At 41.7% G+C, this 20,008-nt stretch overlaps 1 protein-coding gene across 2 annotated transcripts in view; it reads right to left on the bottom strand.

Moving 5' to 3' along the window:
• The window catches only part of LOC127442934 (gastrula zinc finger protein XlCGF8.2DB-like), a 171,061-nt gene extending 159,725 nt beyond the window's left edge, over nucleotides 1-11,336 (bottom strand). For both annotated transcript variants that reach the window (XM_051701336.1, XM_051701335.1), the window contains exons 1-2: nucleotides 11,143-11,336; nucleotides 8,005-8,130 (exon numbers count right to left, since the gene is read on the bottom strand). In XM_051701336.1, the coding sequence (XP_051557296.1) occupies nucleotides 8,005-8,101 (97 nt within the window). In that variant the 5' untranslated portion in view covers nucleotides 8,102-8,130; nucleotides 11,143-11,336. The remainder of the gene's footprint in view (nucleotides 1-8,004; nucleotides 8,131-11,142) is intronic.
• Between the last annotated feature and the right edge of the window lie 8,672 nt (nucleotides 11,337-20,008).

Below are 20,008 nucleotides of genomic sequence, written 5' to 3'. Positions count from 1 at the left end.
CATCTGAACGCCTGCCTTGCACTGCGAGGTTCGTTACAAAAGTTGCGAGGAGCGGTGCGAGCACGAAGTGAAAGTGTGAGCGCGAGTCGATCGTCTGTGTTCCGCAACTGCTTCCGGGTCGTTGAATAACGTATAACGTGCTAGTTAAGGCAGCCGGTCGAGTTTCTGGTGCCCCCCTAGGGAGTTGGTGCCATAGGCAGACTGCGTAATATGCTTATAGGGAGCGGAGGTACTGATTACCGGCTAACGGAAACCCTGCTGCTGTCTACAAGGTTCTGTCACAGTGTCTCTGTTTGATAGTGCACTAGCCAATGCAGAAGTTGGAGACATTGCTGGAACCCTGCAGCTAATCTACAATGTCCCATTTAATCCCACTGGTTACAATTGTGACCAGGGTCTAAAAGGAGTTTTTGATGTATTTTGCACAGAATTGTCAATAGTAAATGACAGTGCACACTTTTTTGCATGAGTGGTGCAAAGTCACATGACCAGAGCTATTTAATTCCACTTTGCTCCTGGAAAGATTATGTCTGTCAAAACCCCATAAAAAGAAGCAAATAAATACTGTCATAATACACTTAAAACTACCATATTTTGTATTTAATTTGGAGTTGTGTTCATTTTCTGTTGTTCAAGACTGTTGGTGGGGTAGGTTTTGCATGGATGACTGAAATATTAATCTGGATAAAGCATATTTTGTCCACTCATGTTTTTAAAAATATTGTGATTAATCACGATTAACTACAAAAAAAAAAGAGAATTTGAAGTTGCTTGGAGTTGTTCTATATGTCCCCTGTGGTTGGCGTGGGCCTTTTTTCTATTTAAAAGCAAAGTTGAGGCAGAATATTGCTAGAGAACTCGAAAGATGATAACACGTTACAACAGAGACACAAAGATTAAAGGCTTCAGAAAGTCCAAAAGGAAAAGCTGTTGACGCAAAGGAAAGGAGCTGTGCATGTCTTTTGAGAGCTTGCAGAAGTAGTTTTGGGCAAGACAGTGGAGCAGCTAAAAAAGAAAAAAAGGACTACTGAAAAAAATCAACTTCACTTAGCCGGCTTTCCCAGCAGAGAGTCAAACAACATGATTAAATCAGAGCTCAGGGAGAAGTGTAACCTCTTCGCACGCGAGTTCTAACGGTACAGACTGATCCCCCTTCTCGAGTTATTTAATGCGTGCTGTATATTAAGAAGTCACCTTTCACTTTATAGAGATGTACTGGGGGACAGATTGTTTATCATCAAACATAATGATCTCTCTAGTCATGCATGAGTTTGGTGGAATGACCAATAAGATGAGCACCAAAAGATATCTCCTCAGGGTCAGAGTCAAGACTCTCAGAGGAACAGAGAGAGCTCATGAATTAGTCTATAATGACTTAAATGAAATTGCTTAAGTCTGTCAAGGTGTTAGTCCTGGCCTGGAATGATGGAAGTGGGATAGCTTTGGAACAGGCTGTGAGCCAAATTTTGGAGTGTGTCACTGTGGAAATTATCATCCAGGAGGCAAGGAAATGACCCTGGCAGAAGAGAAAGAGAATTTGAAGTGATAAAGGAAGGACTCGCTTGGAGGATGCTTACAGCAAATTTCCTCACTAGAATGCAAAATATTCTTGGATCCCAAATCCAGCCTCCCTTCCTAACAACAGATGTGGGAAGGAGGCCACTTTTCTGAGAACAGAAAAAATAGCTTTAAAAGGGAACAAGTGTGGCAAGCAGCTTAGGAGATTGCCATCACTAGAGTTAACACTGGGGATCAACCGGCAAAGCTAACATATTCCTGGGGTAGAAAAGTCAACCCGAGAAAGGCAGAGCATTGATACTCCCAAACCAAACTAGAGAAGACAATAAAGCTCTGGGCATAGCATATTTCGTGGAGGAAGACAAGCTTTACATAATGACTTGTATTATAAAGAGAGGAAGAAGAGGGAAAAAGATGATTGGGCCAGGACCTCCTTAAAGAGAAAACAGCTAATCCTCTAAATAGAAGACAATTGTTAAGTCAAGTTGCTGGACTGCCAAACCAAAGAGAGCCTTGATTGACAGCATTCCAGGAAATGGGGCGCGAGAGCTTTATTTGCAATATATGGGATAAACCTCTTTCTGGGAGTCTGAGGGAAGAAGCCATAAAATTGTTTTGAGGAGTGTGAGCAACTGGGCCAAATCAAGTTCTACAGGAGCCCAGTCCATTGAGAAATCACATTTTCATTTGAAAGCGACAAAACTTAGGTGGAACACAGAACAAGGTTAAACCAGGGGTGCCTAAAACTGCTCCTGGTGGGCCATTGTCCTGCAGAGTTTCTCAAACCCTACTCAAACACACCTGAATATGCTAATCATAGTCTTCAGAATTACTTGAAAATTACAGGCAGGTGGGATTAATTAGGGTTGGAGCTAAACTCTGCAGGACAGTGGCCCTCCAGGAGCAGGATTAGGCAACACTGGTATAGCATTCCTACAGAACTCGGTACAAAATGTATTACATTAATGTTTCTCTATTCAACCATTAACTGCCACATGACCAAGCCTGAAGGATTTCTGCAAATTACTTTGACAAATTACACAACAGCAAAGTTTATTGTTCATTATTTCATCCATCATTTAAGCGTAGTTGGCTCATTAAGCTTCCAAAACCATATTAATCTTGTAGTCTCATTAAGTCCTTCTTTGAAAGTTGCAAAAACTCCACATGACAGATTCTAAACAAACTTTGCTCACTGTGCCAACTTTAAATGTCTCCGTTAGGGGTGTAACGATTCTTTGTTAAAAAAAAAAAAAAAAAAAAAAAAAACACGGTTTGCCAACCACGGTTTGGTAAGCATTTGCTCTGTGGTTCATCTCTAGTTTAATAATGCATCTGGATCATACAGTTTGGCTAAGAAAATAAAGCGCCAAACAGACATGCGCAGTTGTAACCTCCACTAATGCACCTGTATGGCTCTGTAGATGGACATACTCTGCCTGTGTCACGTGGGTCAATTTTCTACAGAGAAAGCTGTTCTATTAACTGTTAGTATGTTAAAATCAGTTGATGACATCACAGTTCTGCATGCATTAGTTGGCAAAATGGCAAACAGAGAAAACATTCCTCAAGAGAGAAGCCCCTGCGTCATTTAAGTCTACTGTCTGAGAACTTTTTCTTTATGAAGTCAATTACAATAGTGATGGTCAAAAACGTTTACAAAACAGGCACTGTTTGCAGACATTGCTCGATGCGAGTGCTGTATACTGGTAATACATCGATATTTGATTTGCTATTTACGCTGACATTACCCGAGGATATATAGCATGCAATGCGCACAGAGCCGCAGGTGAGCCCGAAACTGCACACAGACACACTCCCTTCCGTCTTTAAACAGGCACTCGGTGAACCTGAAACAAGAACTAAAGCACTTGGGGTGTTCATAGTCAAAGTTATGTTGCCCTTACTCCGTTGATGAAGATGTGGGATTTACGCATATGATTAAAATACTCGAGTCGCATTACGACATCCATTCTTGTATTCATTTTAACAGCAAGTTTATTTCTTATATAGTGATGTACAGATTCTAAACACTGAATATACGATGAGTTTGAAATGCACTTTGTTGATGCATGTAGCGTAATTATGCAGATATTAAGTTCAAATGTTGAATTAGTAATTAGAGTAAGCTTTTTTTAGTTAAGGAACCTAACGAAAATTAACCATGTTTTTACTACAGTAATATTGTAGTAACCATGACTGTAATAACAAGGACTGTTGTCACCATGGTTTCCTTAGCAGAAATCATGGTTTTGATAGAATTAAACATTGTTTTTCAACAGTCATACTGTAGTTTCCAATAAGTAACCTTGATTTTACTATAGTATTGTAACCATGACAGTAACCATGTCAATTTTGTGGTTTCTATGATTTTACTACAAATACAATGCTTAAACTATGGTTACTGTAGTAAAACCATGGTGATTTGTAGTGAGGGCAAATCTCTTGAAGTGTCTGTTACCAAAAAGAATATTTTTACTTTGGATTTGGCAGTAAGATTTTTTTTACCCTGAACATAACAAATACTGAACCGTACCAAAACCATGACCCTAAAACCGTGATACAAACCAAACTGTGAGAAATTTGAACCGTTACATCCCTAGTCTCCATAGAGTACTTGATGAGCTGAAACTCCTCCCACAGTGAGAGCAGCAGTATGTCTCAGTATGCACTCGTGTTTTTTCAGGCATGTTCCTTCAGCAAAACTTTTTTCACAATGTGAACACTTGTAAAGGTTTTTCTCCTGTATGAAACCTTTGTCTAAATCAGTAATTTGAATGTTACCAAAGGCTTTACCGCACTTGGAGCACACATGTGCTTTCAAACAAGTATGTATTCTCTGCTGTTGTTTAAGAAGCTCTCTGTGAAAATGTCCTTCCACAAAAAGAACACATGAAAGCCTTCTCATTTGGTCTTTGAGTTAAATGGCCTTTCTCCAGAGTGATAGCGCTGATGAACAGTGATGAACATGTTTGGCCCGATTGAAACTCTTGCCACACTGAAGACACGTGAAAGGCTTGTCACCAGTGTGAATTCTCATGCGATCCTTAAGGCTTGCTTTGTCTGAGAGATTCTTTCACTTCAGTGTGAATTTGTTTGTGTGTTTTCAGGCTTCTTTCATGTCTGAAACCACTTCCACACTGAAGTCATGTGAAACTGCCTCTCTCCAGTGTGAATTCTCATATGCTGTTTACAACTTCTTTGGATGTCTGCACACGAGAGTAGTATAACTTCCCTCAGTGATCGGCAATACTTTATCTCCAGCTAAATCATTCCCTACAATGAAGGACCCACCATCCACTGGAATCTGGGAACAGAGGGCAACTGCAACCTCACCGAAGACCAAGTCTGATTAGAAGTTAACATTATGTAAAGTTATGGAGAAATATCCACCACCAAACCCTTTAACAAGGATATCAAAACTGAGGTCAGACTTTTCACTAAACGCCAAGACATCCTGAAGTATCACTGATTGGAAAGAATCCCGTATCTCTCCATATCTTAATGAGTTGCTTAGTCTAAGGGATCAGAAGACAAACAAAATTGTGAACTTCATCAAGAAACATGAAGAACCAGCCAATGCACCTTTTGTGGGTGGAACATACAAAACTGACGATGTCAGAGAAAAACTTTGTACAGTGTTCACAAAGGCTACAGGTTTGGCAGATTTCTGATTCTTACTGAGAACAGGACAGACACTAATAAGATGGCTTCTTACCATAAAAACAAACCCTTTCAGCAGTAGAATCATAAACTGCTTAACTTGAAAAGGCAAGAGATACAGATTTTGAAGAATATGATCCAGAAAAGAAGCCTCTTCCCCCATACTCAACTTTACTGCTTGTCACTAAAACTTACCTTATGGTTCAAAATACACTTATCTGCCAAGATAGCAGCTTGCTCAAGTGTCAACACCTTCTGTTCACTTAGATATACAGACTGAGTGGACATCCATGATGAGTGAGTCCCGCAAGCTCAATCCTTGCACCGCTCCTGTTCAACCTTTATTTGCTCCCACTAGGCCAAATTATGAAAAGAACAAAATTCCTTTCCATAGCTATGCAGATGACACCCAGATCTACCAAGCCCTATCGCCAAGTGACTACAGCCCCATAGACTTCCTTTTGCCAGTGCACTGATAAAATGAACTTAGTTAAACAAAAGTAATTGTATTTGCCAACAAAAATTCAATTCTCAACGTGAACACATACCTTGACTTCAAGACAAAAAAATAATAAAGTCAGAAATCTTGGTGTCATTTTGGGATCAGAGCTGAGTTTCAGTAGTCATAAAAGCAGTAACTGAATTAGCCTACTATCATCTATAAAAAAAAAAAAATAAAATAAAAAAAAAAAGCAAGACCTAGAGGTTTCATATTCAGACAAGACTTGGAGAAAGTTCACACTTTTATTACCAGCAGGGTGGAATACTGCAATGGACTTCTTGCAGACAGCTTCAGCACATCCAGAATGCTACTGTCAGGATTCTGACCAGAACCAAAAAAAAAAAAAAAAAAAACTTAGCATATCACTCCAGCCCTTAGATCTTTAAAATCTATAAGAAATGTGACTGGTAGACATTGTAAAGTAGTATTCCTAGTTTATAAATCACTCAAAATACATTGCAGATATGCTTATTGAATTTAAGAGAACTCATCTGAGAAAAGATGTTTCGGTTTCTTGAGACATTTGATGCAAACAGAATACACATCATTACTACTAGTTCAGGACTACTTTGAGTTTAAGGCTGTCACAATTACTTGTTTAAAAAAACTCCCTAATCGACAAATCAAAAATAAGGTGGAACTGGCACGGTCGACGAATGAGGATCTGAACACACAATGACAAGAAGTGTCAGCAGTATGAGAGCAGCTCACTTTAGATTTGAAAAACAATGTAGTTGTCTGTCAAACTGAAATACCATAACGTCACTTCTGCAATTCAACAGCACTAAAAAAAGATGACATCCAGTTTTCATAGACCCACCAGACACAGCATGGTAAGTTCACTAGGTAGACTGCATACTATTCGTGGCCCTACGTCCAAATGTGGGAGAGAAGTTGAATTCTTCGTTGCCATGCAGGACATGCTGAACACAGTAAAAAAACCTCATTGAAATGCCCTCTAAACCTATTTATATACACAGTTGATTGCAATATAGGCTTATATGAAGCAACATAAAATCTTATAAAAAAAGATGTCTGCCAGACACAGTGACAGACGCAGAAACACTTTGTTCAATAAATCTGTCTGAATCCAGATGATTTAATAAGGTTATTTTCAGCTAATGTGGTTTGGGTTACATTCTGTGTAAATTAATTACTATTTAAATGTTAATGTGATCTTCCTCCTCAAATAATGTAGACTGCATGACTATTATGGTAGTGTGTATAAGTTAGGGCTGCTCCTGACCAAAGATTTTCCTAGTCGACTAGTGGGCGTTAGTTTAAGCCATTAGTCAACTAGCTGCACATTTATGATATTAATTGAATTACTTAAATATATATATATATTGGGGAGCATCAGAAAATGGTTTGAATTCCAGGGCTGAGAATAAGTAACATTGCTAACACTGTTCTACATTACAGAGAAATACTAAACTGTAATGATGAGCCTTTAAAATTCCATGGCTATTCCATAGCCAGCTTCTATGGCTATATTCATGGTGAAAACCAGGTTAAAATAGTAAAAATAAAACTAAAAAAGATGTTTAAGATCCATTTTTACTAAAAACTCAAACTAAATTTGGATTAACTTTAAAAACTTTTTCAAGGGTGTCAGCGGAATAAAAAAAACCATTCTCAAAGGAGTGGAAATATTACAACCTAATAAAATAAGTTTAACAGACTGTGGGTTCTGATGATGCACATATGGGTGGATTTTCCCCTAACAGTAAAAATGTCTGTGCGAGTCTTGAGTGGCTAATCTGACCACTAATGTGTAAATGACTTGGTCCCAGTGGTTATTAAAAGAGAAAATACGTCTTGTCCCAACAGCAGGATTGACCCAAAAAAACAAAAACAAAACAAAAAAACAAACAAAAAAAAAAAGGTTGTTGTGAATGGCACACAAATCAAATACTGTGACACTTCAATAACATCAAACCTCATTGGTTCTTGCAACATGAAGTCATGATGTTTGGTCAAGAGACACGCAAGATCGATTACACTTCGTCTAGCCTCAAATCATGATCACAGCAAGGAGACTGCAGATGTCAAGATTTATAGAGAAAAAGGAGTTACATTAGAAGACATGGATTTCACCAATGGAGTCTTATGGATTAAATTTATGATGCTTTTATGGAGCTAGTATGATTTTTTTTCCTGACAGTAGCCCAGAACTCACACCATGGCATTCCTAATGTTCAACAGAAGAAAGCCATATGTGTTTGATACGGCATTAGGCTGAGTAAATTACAACAGAATTTACATTTCTGAGTGAAACTACCCCTTTAGTAATTAAATAAAAATAAAGAATATTCACCAACCTCTTTGTTCCTCAGTATCTTCATTCTTCAGTCTGAATGGTTCTGAAATACTGACGTCTTCACTCTCCTCTTTAAACTCCTCTTTAACAATCTCCATCTTCAGTAGCACGTCAAGCAGATTTCATTCTAAGGGTCAGAGAGAGGGTGGCAAGTTGTGATGATCAGGAAAACAAATATTAAAAACATATGACAAGACTGTAAATATTATAGATGTGTTTGTGAATGGTCATGAAGAAACAGTTCTTTTTATTTAAGTGATGGTAATAATTCAATCAATTCTGTCTGTTTGAATACTCGATTCTGATTGGCTGGAATGTGTGTAGTTCAAACCGCTGAATGCACAGGTAGGTCAGTTTTAATCACCGTTCGATATTAATGCGTTGTTTGTAACCATAGCAACATAACATTACAGAGCAAGCAGAGTGATCTATAGCAACTGAAACATTTTCCTGACCACTTTCATCAGCATAGCTAACATAACGGAATTCAGCTTGTTTTGCACTGAAATTAGGACCTATTGAATGCACCTGTCGCTGTCCTGCAAGACGATTTAAACTGTGATGTGTTGTGTATATTATGTATATTATGTTTCTGTGCTGAAGTGCCGCCTATAGCCACTAGAGGCCCCCCGCACTCACATCTCCGATGCTGAAAGAGAAGCGCTGTTTGTTTACAAAACTCAGGCAGCATTTTGCGGTGAAGCGCTACCGTGCAGTGACCGATTGTGATTTCATTATTTCAGTCAATCGTGCAGCCTTGATGGATACCATACCGATGTCTCAGAGGACAAAATCTGCGGGTTCCATAGTGTGACAGATAATCCATGGCTAGGTGTGCGTTAAACTATTTTAAATACACTTTGCGGAGGCGTCGGGTGGTTCTTCGCCATCATGTCGTGCATTTAAAATCATTTAAAGCACACCTATCCGTGGATTATCCCTTATATAGGCATCGGCCATTGAAAAATCCATACTGGCTGACCACTAGAAAGAATCATTTCAGACGAATCTTTTAAATTCGATTCCTTTGAATAGGTCCAAAAGATTCAAAAAGTGGTATGAATGATTCATTTTACGAATCATCAATCTGAATCAAAATCACAAGGAGGGGTGCGTCGAACAACGTGTGTTGCGTCGTCTCCACTGGAAAAGAGAAGAAAATGCTCATGTAAGTTTTAATCTGTGTTTTGACAATCAATTTGATGTGTTTTGGTTTAAACATTATACACGTTGTGAAATAATTATGAAGTTCTGTGGGATCAGTCTCCAGCCTTTCCAGGAGACCTTTTCATATCAAGTTTCAAGCCAATCAATCCAGCAACCTTTTACATGAACAATAACATTTGCAAAACTCATTTAACCTGAAACAGATAGTAGCAGGAGAATAATTTTTACATTTTCTAAAGAAGTGAATGGTGCTTGCCTAAGCAAAACTAGGGTGTTCTGGGTGGTAGCTAAGGTATTCTCAGCACTTTTGGCCATTGTGTAGTCACTAGGGTGATTACTAGGGTGTTCTGGGTGGTTGCTAAGGTGTTCTCAGTCCTTCTGGCTATTGCATAGTCACTAGGGTGTTCTAGGTGGTTGATAAGGTGTACTCAGCGCTTTTGCAGAGTCACTAGGGTGGTTACTAGGATATTCTGGGTGGTTGCTAAGGTGTTCTCAGTCCTTCTGGCTATTGCGTAGTCACTAGGGTGTTCTAGGTGGTTGATAAGGTGTACTCAGCGCTTTTGCGTAGTCACTAGGGTGGTTACTAGGATATTCTGGGTGGTTGCTAAGGTGTACTCAGGCTTCTAGCTATTGCGTAGTCACTAGGGTGATAACTAGGGTGTTCTGGGTGGTTGCTAAGGTGTACTCAGCACTACTGCGTAGTCACTAGGGTGGTTGCTAAGGTGTTTTCAGTGCTTCTGGCTATTGCATAGTCACTAGGGTGATTACTAGGGTGTTCTGGGTGGTTTCTAAGGTGTACTCAGGCTTTTGGCTATTGCGTAGTCACTAGGGTGTTCTGGGTGGTTTCTAAGGTGCACTCAGTGCTTTTGCATAGTTACTAGGGCATTCTGGGTGGTTGCTAAGGTGTACTCAGTGCTTTTGTGTAGTCACTAGGGTGGTTACTAGGATATTCTGTGTGGTTGCTAAGGTGTAATCAGCGCTTTTGGCTATTGTGTAGTCACTAGGGTGGTTACTAGGGTGTTCTGGGTGGTTGCTAAGGTCTACTTGCCGCTTTTGGCTACTGTATAGTCACTAGGGTGGTTACTAGGGTGTTCTTGGTGGTTGCTAAGGTGTACTTGGCACATTCGGCTATTGCGTAGTCACTAGGGTGATAACTAGGATGTTCTGGGTGGTTGCTAAGGTGTACTCAGCACTATTGCGTATTCACTAGGGTGGTTGCTAAGGTGTTTTCAGTGCTTTTGGCTATTGCGTAGTTACTAGGGCATTCTGGGTGGTTGCTAAGGTGTACTCAGTGCTTTTGTGTAGTCACTAGGGTGGTTACTAGGGTGTTCTTGGTGGTTGCTAAGGTCTACTTGCCGCTTTTGGCTATTGTATAGTCACTAGGGTGATTACTAGGGTGTTCTGGGTGGTTGCTAAGGTGTACTCAGTGCTTTTGGCTATTGCCTAGTCACTAGGGTGGTTACTATGGTGTTCTGGGTGGTTACTAAGGTGTTCTCAGCACTTTTGGTTAATGCGTAGTCACTAGGATGTTCTGGGTGGTTGCTGGGCACATTTGTTATGTTGTTCTCTGTTTGTGGCATATTGCAATGCAGTTACTAGGTTGTTCTGTGTGGTTGCCACTTGCCAAGTTGTTGTTAAACTGTTACCAAGTTGTTCTCTGTGTTTTCAGAACATTAATTTGCAGTTGCTAGGGTGGGTGGTTGCTTACTGGCCCAAATGAAAAGAGTCTCAATTCTGGTCACCAAATATGGAACCAATGCACCAAAACAAAGTCTATTCACGTAGTTTAATGTTTTTAATTGATGCTTTATCTGTCTTATTTTCTCATTCTTGTGCAGCCATATTATTTTTCTCATAAGCTCCTTTCATTTTCACTTGAGAAGGTATCTTTACTTTTACTTAAGTATGACGAATGGATACTTCATGCAACACTTATAACGATATATGGTCAAATAAAAGAGAAAACACTCACCAACTTTACTTGCAGCACCGTCTCTTTTGTTTGTTCAGATATCTCAGTGGAAACTCCTTAAACAGGCAGAATTCACATTAAAAACGATGTTGCTTAATTTATTTATTTTAATGAAGTACAAAATCTCCCAACAGCAAACTACGCAGTACACTGAGGAGCCGTGGCGCTGCCCTTATGACGACACAACTAGTCATCTTCTTCTTGTTGTTGTTGTTTAATGGCGATCCACTCTTTACCGCCACCTATTGCACTGGTTAAATGACCATATTTCTTAGATGGGTGATGCGTCTGAATTAAATCCTGTAGGGATGTGTCATACTCCACCCAGATCCCTGGACCAATCGGAACCCAGACTTCAGCTGGCGCTGCGTGTTCATCTCCTCTAGTATCCACACTGAGTTCCTAGTGCTCCAGATCAGGCAGAGTATCCCCATTCATACACACTATAATCTAGATCCTAAACCTAAGTCATATAAAATTTTAAATAGTGCCCTATAAACCTGTCTGTCCTTCAAACCTGTTCCCAAAGATATCCTCAATCCACACTAGCTTATTTTTATAACTACTAAATAACAAGCTAGGATGCACATTATACTTACTACATATATATATATATATATATATATATATATATATATATATATATATCACACTGTATATATATAAAAATACATGATATACAGTTTCAGAGACACTACATCCATCACATACCCCATTTTCGTGCAAACCCATAAGTGCCAATGTTGATTTCAATCCTGTTTGTCCCAGTCTTAATCTAGATAATAACACTTCTTCCCTTCTGTTTCCTTCCTGATAGTTTACCCTCCCTACTGACTGTATGATATTATAACACAACCTTCCTGTATTACTATTTTCCCATCTTATTTGCCATTTGTTTATTAACTTCTTTGTTACCAATTTTGCCTCCTTTCCCATAGGTACTCTGACATCAACCTCCCTTTTATCTAGTGCTTTTTTTTTTTTTTTTGCTAGTTTGTCAGCAACCTCATTCCCAAATACCCCAACATGCGCCGCCCGGCACTCAACAAAAATGCACCATAATACCAGCCTCTTTCAATCTGTTTAACGGTGAATATATTTCCATTAATAAGTCTTCTCTGTCTGATCTTGCATGCAGTATATTTACTAAGGCCGAAGAAGAATCCGAGCATATTACCACCTTGTTCGGTCTGACCTGCTCAATCCATTGCAGTCCTACTATTATCACAGTTAATTCTGCAGTGTACACAGACAGATCATAGGGAAATTTCAAACTCATCCGTATTTTAAATTTAGGAACAAATACCCCTACACCAACCTTTTGGTTGGTTGGTTCTTTAGAACCATCTGTAACATTTGCAATATTGAATAAAATTTCTCATTCAGTAAAGCCTTTACCTCATTTCCACTATATCCTTCTTTGGGCGTTTCCCGGGGCTCTAGTAAACTCAAGTCTATGTGCGGTTCTGGAACCTTCCATGGTGGAGCACCAGAAAGAGGCACATTAGGAAAGAAGCTCTTCTTGTCAATGTCACATTCCTTGGCCCACTCTCTGTACTTCCACCCAAAACTATTTCCTCCATCACCTGTATACTCCAGGCAATCCTCCAGTACTTTGCAGGTACGATGCTAACTCGCTGATCCTTGAAGATTTACCCAGTATGTCATTGTCAATTTTTCCCTCCTAAGATCTAGAGGCATCTCTCCCATTTCTACCCCAATTGCAACTGTATGGGATGATTTTATCACTGCACAACATATTCTTAATGCTCTATACTGTATAATATCTAGTCTTTTCAATGAAGACTTGGTTGCCAATCCATATACAATGCAACCACAATCAAAGCAAGTAACGTATTAGAGCTTGATATATACACAACAATGACTTACAACTAGCTCCCCAATTGTAACGGGCAACTGTACGCATACAATTTATGATCTTTTTATATTTCGTTTCGATTTTACTTATATGCTACTTCCAAGTCAACTTTTCATCAAACCATAAACCAAGTTACTTATACACTGGTACTCTTTCCGAAGATCGATCGTATAATTTCAGTGTTAAATTGTCAATCCGCTTTTTCTTTGTGAATATTATATATTATGTTTTTGATACTGAAAACTTTAAACCCCACTCCTTGAACCATTCTTCCACTTCTTTAATCGCCTCCTGTTTGCCTTTAACTATATTTTTAATATTACGACCTCTCTTCCATAATGCCCCATCATCCGCATAAAGAGTCGATCCCATTTCTGGCTTTACTTTATCAAAAACATCACTGATCATTAAATTACACAGTACTGGGCTGATTACACTACCCTGAGGAGTTCCATTTAAAATGTCATATGGGGCTGATACTGTAATTCCTCTTAAATTTTCACCTGAAAGGTACGTTCAAATAGAAAATCTGATACCCAGTTATAAAATTGACTATTCCAATTTTATTCAGTTTAATTTGTAATCCTCCACAAAGTATCATACACCTTTTCTATATATATATATATTTTAAATAAAAAACTGCAACCAGGGATTCTTTCATTACTCAAGTTTTTTTTATTTAATTTTCAAACAACACCAGGGCATCTAATGTAGACCTACTTTTTCTAAAACCACTTTGAATTGTTGAAAACACTTCCTTTTCCATTATTTTGCAATAGGCAATAGGCCTGTAACTGCTGTTTTGTTATATCTTTCCCAGGTTTAGCTAATGGGAGCACTATTGCAGTTTTCCATTCCTTAGGAAGGACATCCTCAGTAGGCGTCCTTTAGTCTCGAGAAACAATGGAATTTCTGCGCCCATGCAGTGTCCAGTTAGTTGTTACTGCAACATCTACTGTGGCTGTGTAGTCCCACACGAGAGTGACAGACTCTGTTGCAGTGTCAACATCTGAAGGTTGTGTCAGCTCTCGGCTGGAGATGTTTTTCCTTTCGTTTTGCTCGTTTCTCCTCGGCGAGCTGCCGCAGCTTCTCGTCTCCAACTTTCAGTCCAGTGGTCAAGGAGTGTCTCCAACATGACCTGTCCTGGGCAAGTTCTTCCCAGCTGTTGATGTCAATATCGAGAGATCTGAGGTCTCTCTTGCATATATCTTTGAAGCGGAGATGGGGCCGACCTGTAGTCCTCTTGCCAGTGGCAAATTCTGAATATAGGATGTCCTTTGGGATTCTTCCGTCATCCATCCTGCATACATAGCCTAACCATCTGAGGCGACACTGGCAGAGGAGAGTGACCATGCTTGGGGTTTTGGCGCATTCCAGCACCTCGTTGTTAGTCACATGATCTTTCCAGGAGATTCCAAGTATGCATCGGAGGCAGCGCATACAGTGCATCCGGAAAGTATGCACAGCGCTTCACTTTTTCCACATTTTGTTATGTTACAGCATTATTCCAAAATGGATTAAATTAATTATTTTCCTCAAAATTCTACAAACAATACCCCATAATGACAATGTGAAAGAAGTTTGTTTGTAATCTTTGCAAATTTATTAAAAATAAAAAATGAAAAAAATCACATGTACATAAGTATTCACAGCCTTTGCCATGACACTCTAAATTGAGCTCAGGTGCATCCTGTTTCCACTGATCATCCTTGAGATGTTTCTACAACTTGATTGGAGCCCACCTGTGGTAAATTCAGTTGATTGGACATGATTTGGAAAGGCACACACCTGTCTATATAAGGTCCCACAGTTAACAGTGCATGTCAAAGCACAAACCAAGCCATGAAGTCCAAGGAATTGTCTGTAGACCTCCGAGACAGGATTGTATTGAGGCTCAGATCTGGGAAAGGGTACAGAAAAATTTCTGCAGCATTGAAGGTCTCAATGAGCACAGTGGCCTCCATCATCCATAAATGGAAGAAGTTTGGAACCACCAGGACTCTTCCTAGAGCTGGCCACCTGGCCAAACTGAGCGATCGAGGGAGAAGGGCCTTAGTCAGGGAGGTGACCAAGAACCCAATGGTCACTCTGACAGAGCTCCAGCATTTCTCTGTGGAGAGAGGAGAACCTTCCAGAAGAACAACCATCTCTGCAGCACTCCACCAATCAGGCCTGTATGGTAGAGTGGCCAGACGGAAGCAACTCCTCAGTAAAAGGCACATGACAGCCCGCCTGGAGTTTGCCAAAAGGCACCTGAAGGACTCTCAGACCATGAGAAACAAAGATTGAACTCTTCGGCCTGAATGGCAAGCGTCATGTCTGGAGGAAACCAGGCACCGCTCATCACCTGGCCAATACCATCCCTACAGTGAAGCATGGTGGTGGCAGCATCATGCTGTGGAGATGTTTTTCAGTGGCAGGAACTGGGAGACTAGTCAGGATCGAGGGAAAAATGAATGCAGCAATGTACAGAGACATCCTTGATGAAAGCCTGCTCCAGAGCGCTCTGGACCTCAGACTGGGGCGAAGGTTCATCTTCCAACAGGACAACGACCCTAAGCACACAGCCAAGATAACAAAGGAGTGGCTCCGGGACTCTGTGAATGTCCTTGAGTGGCCCAGCCAGAGCCCAGACTTGAACCCGATTGAACATCTCTGGAGAGATCTGAAAATGGCTGTGCACCGACGCTCCCCATCCAACCTAATGGAGCTTGAGAGGTCCTGCAAAGAAGAATGGGAGAAACTGCCCAAAAATAGGTGTGCCAAGCTTGTAGCATCATACTCAAAAAGACTTGAGGCTGTAATTGGTGCCAAAGGTGCTTCAGCAAAGTATTGAGCAAAGGCTGTGAATACTTATGTACTTATGTACAAAGATTTCAAACAAACTCCTTTCACATTGTCATTATGAGGTATTGTTTGTAGAATTTTGAGGAAAATAATGAATTTAATCCATTTTGGAATAAGGCTGTAACATAACAAAATATGGAAAAAGTGAAGCGCTGTGAATACTTTCCGGATGCACTGTATGAAAGGCGCTCAGTCTTTTCTCTTGTGAAGAGTACAGGGTCCAGGTTTCACTGGCATAGAGGAGAGTGCTTACCACGCAGACACGGTACACAGCAACTTTTGTGTTGATGGTCAGCATGCTGTTGTTCCACACTCTCTGCGACAACCTGGCCAGGGTTGTGGTGGCCTTGCCAATCCTCTTGTTGAGCTCTATATCGAGCGAGAGGTTGCTAGTGATGGTGGAGCCAAGGTAGGTGAACTGTTCCACAACCTTCACTTTGTAGTCATTGTTGATGATGCTGGGTGGGTCCATGTCTTGGGCCATCACATTTCTCTTTTTGAGGCTGATCATTAGACTGAAGTCATTGCAAGCCTTAGCAAAGCGGTCCATTAAGCACTGTAATTCAGCCTCTGTGTGGGTGGCTATGGCAGAATCATCTGCAAACAGCATGTCCCTGATGACTGCTTCCCGTACCTTTCTCTTCGACCTCAGTCTGGCCAGATTGAATAGCCTTCCATCAGACCGGCTGTGCAGGTAGATCCCCTCCGTTGAGGTTCCAAAGGCGTGCCTCAGCAGACCTGCGAAGAAGAGTGCCGAAGAGTGTCGAAGCGAGAACGCAGCCTTGTTTGACTCCGCTGCGGATGTCGAAGGCATCAGACGTCGAGCCATCGTACTGAACTGTGCCCTTCATATCATCGTGGAATGACTGGATCATGCTAGCAGTTTTGGTGGGCAGCCGATCTTTGCCAGGACAGTAAAGAGTCCATCTCTGCTGACAAGGTCAAACGCCTTGGTCAGATCTATAAACTCCAGGAAGAGTGGCTTGAGTTGCTCTCTGCACTTCTCTTGTAGTTGTCTGAGGGAGAAGATCATGTCGATCGTGGACCTTTCTGCATGGAACCCACACTGTGATTCGGGGTACACTCTGTCAGCAAGCTTCTGTAGTCTGTTCAGAACGATGCATGCAAAGACCTTGCCCACAATACTGAGAAGAGAGATTCCCCTGTAGTTGTTGCAATCGCTTTTATCGCCCTTTGTTTTTGTACAGGGTTACGATGTTGACGTCTCTCATGTCCTGAGGTACTGCTCCTTCTTCCTAGCACTGGCAGAGGAGGTCGTGCAGATGTTCCAGTAAGATGCTGCTGCCACACTTGATGACTTCTGGCGAGATGCCATCCTTTCCTGGAGCCTTTCCTATGGGCAAGCACTCAATGGCCTTCTTCAGTTCCACCAGGGTGGGTTTCTCATCCAGTTCCACCATGAGAAGAGACTTTCGATGGCGTCGAGGGCATCTTCAGTGACGTGTTTCTGCCTGGAGTAAAGTTCAGAATAATATTCCACCCATCGCTCCATCTGCTTGCCCTTGTTCTGGATGATCTTGCCTGTGGCAGACTTCAGTGGTACTGTGACCTTCTTTGTGGGGCCCCTGGCTTTCTTGATGCCATCATACATGCCCCTGATGTTTCCAGTATCGGCCGATAACTGGATGCTCTGACAGAGCTGGAGCCAGTAGTCGTTTGTGCACTGCCTTGCTAGCCTATGTACTTTATACCTGGCAGATCTGTGCGCCTGCAGAGTCCTCTGGTTGGGGGAACACTTGTATTCCAGATGGGCACTGCGGCGTTCTTCTATGGCTGGAGTGAGTGTAGCGGAGTTGGCCTCAAACCAGTCGTTGTTCTTGGTCCGCTTCTTTCCAAAGACCCACATGGCCGTGCTGTGTACTGTCTCTCTGATGTGGTCCCATCTGTATTTGACACTACTGCCAGGGGGATCAGAGTCCAGCACGTCAGAGAGAGCTTGGGTGAACTCTGCTGCCTTGTCTGGGTATGATGTCTTGCTGGGGTCTGCCCTCTGGCCTAGAGCAGTGGATCTTCTTTGGCTGTAGCCTCGTCTTACAGCACACCATTCAGTGAACAGTGTCGCAGTCAGCGCTCTGGAGGATACGAGTCTGCCTGGTGATGATCAGGTCCAGCTGGTGCCAGTGTCTGGAGCGGGGGTGTCTCCAAGACACTCTGTGCTGAGTCTTTGTCCGGAAGAATGAGTTGGTGATGCAGAGATCATGGTACGAGCACATTTCCAGGAGTCTCTGCCTGTTCTCGTTCATCTTCCCAACACCAAACTTTCCAAGACAGGAGGGCCAGGAATCATATTCAGCGGCCACTCTAGCATTGAAGTTACCCAGTAGTATCAGGTGCTCTTCTTTGGGGATCCTGCCGACGAGTGAGTTTAACTGTCCGTAAAACTCGTCCTTGATATCCTTGGTGGTGCTGAGGGTCGGTGCGTACACACTGATCAGGTTGGCAGGCCCAGTGGAGGTGTGAAGGCGGAGTGTTAGCAGTCATTCAGTTCCTTGTTGGCAGGGTTCTGTCATCCCCGGCAGTGAGTTCCGGACGTTAAATCCAACGCCGTACTCTCTGACTTCCTCAGCACTCTTCCCTTGCCAGAAGAACGTGAAGTCTTTTTCACAGAGGGACCCAGAGTCCGGCAGCCATGTCTCCTGTAGTGTGGCGATGTCAATCTGAAGCCTTGTAAGTTCATCGTTGATGACTGAAGTCTTTCGAACATCGCTGATAGCCTGAAGATCATCTGACAATCCAGGTGTCATTGTTCGTACATTTCAGCTGCCTAGCTTGAGGGCTGGAATTTTCCTTGTTGATTACCTTTTGTTGTTGTTGGAGTTTTCCTTGTCGATTTCCTTTTGTTGTTGTCTGGTGCGAAAGTCACAGTCCGCTTGTCAGGTACTTGATTACCCTAAGCCCTATGCACCCAGTAAGACTGCGGCGAGACAGTACCTAATTGGCTGGGGGCTGCCCAGCTTGAGGTGGGCAGTAGCTGTCCATTGAGATATGGCGATCTCTCCCACCATCGGAAGCAATCCCTGGCACCAGCTCTATGCCAGTCGAGTGGCTTATAACCGGTAACTGCTGCTTCCCGTGTTGTGTCGACGCTGTGAGGCGGAGCTGGAGTGACCTCTCCAGGGCGCAAGCCTGGGAAGGGTGGTATAGAGAATCAGCTGTTGCCATGCAGCAGATCCCTCAATCCATGCAGCTGATGAATCCAAGGGAAAGGCAAGGCCGATACAGCTTGGCACCAGTGGCTTCGCAGGAGTTGCTAGAATGATGTAGACAATGTCAGACTGCCTTAGGGTCTCCGGCTCCGGATTTGATGTCGAGGTTTACTCCCCTAGCCTTTCACATGGGTGGGTCTTGCCGCAAGGCAGCGGAGGTTTGAAATCAGAGTTTTCCTTCTCCTAGATGAGCAGCCATCCACGGCTGACGAGCCCTATCTGCCTGAAACAACTGGTTTTAAGGCATCAGTGGTACGCCTTTCACCCCTTCTCCTGTTAGTTTGAAACGGATTCCGCCGGACTTAGTAACTAAGTCACTCGTGAAGGCCAGGAGCTGGATTTAGCTGTCAGAAGCACTCAAAGAAGCAAGCCATTGGAGCATTTCTTGAGAAATGGGAGCTTGTCCCCTCTTCCACCCCCAGCTATGACAGCCCTTAGAACCCTCATTCCATATTTAATTATATAGATCCAATAATACTTCAAAAAAAAAATTTTTTTTTAAAGATTTTATAGCTTATCATATCCTTACCTGGTGTAGTATTCTTTGAATTATTAAAAGCTATCCTTAATTCAAAAAGATTAAATTCATCATCTAAAATACTATTGAGTTCCTGTTTTTCTTACAAACATTTCCATACATAGTCCCAATTTGTTGTCTTCTTGCCAAGAATGTATCATTTAAATTTTCAATGCTATAAGCTTTAGCAAATGTTGGAGCCAGAATTTTAACCTTGTCTTTGTTTGTAATAGCTACCTCTCCATTTTCTTCCATAACAGGAATCCTTTTGAAACTATCCGATTCATTTTCTTGATCATACGCCAAACCACATTTATTTCAGTTTCTCTCCCAATGATCGTATTGCAAAAGTTTTGCTAAGCTTTCCCGTTTGTACTTTTAATAATCTTTCTTACA

Source organism: Myxocyprinus asiaticus, chromosome 6 (genome assembly GCF_019703515.2).
Source record: "Myxocyprinus asiaticus isolate MX2 ecotype Aquarium Trade chromosome 6, UBuf_Myxa_2, whole genome shotgun sequence".
Classification (NCBI taxonomy): domain Eukaryota; kingdom Metazoa; phylum Chordata; class Actinopteri; order Cypriniformes; family Catostomidae; genus Myxocyprinus; species Myxocyprinus asiaticus.
This window is presented reverse-complemented; position numbering and strand designations above follow the sequence as displayed.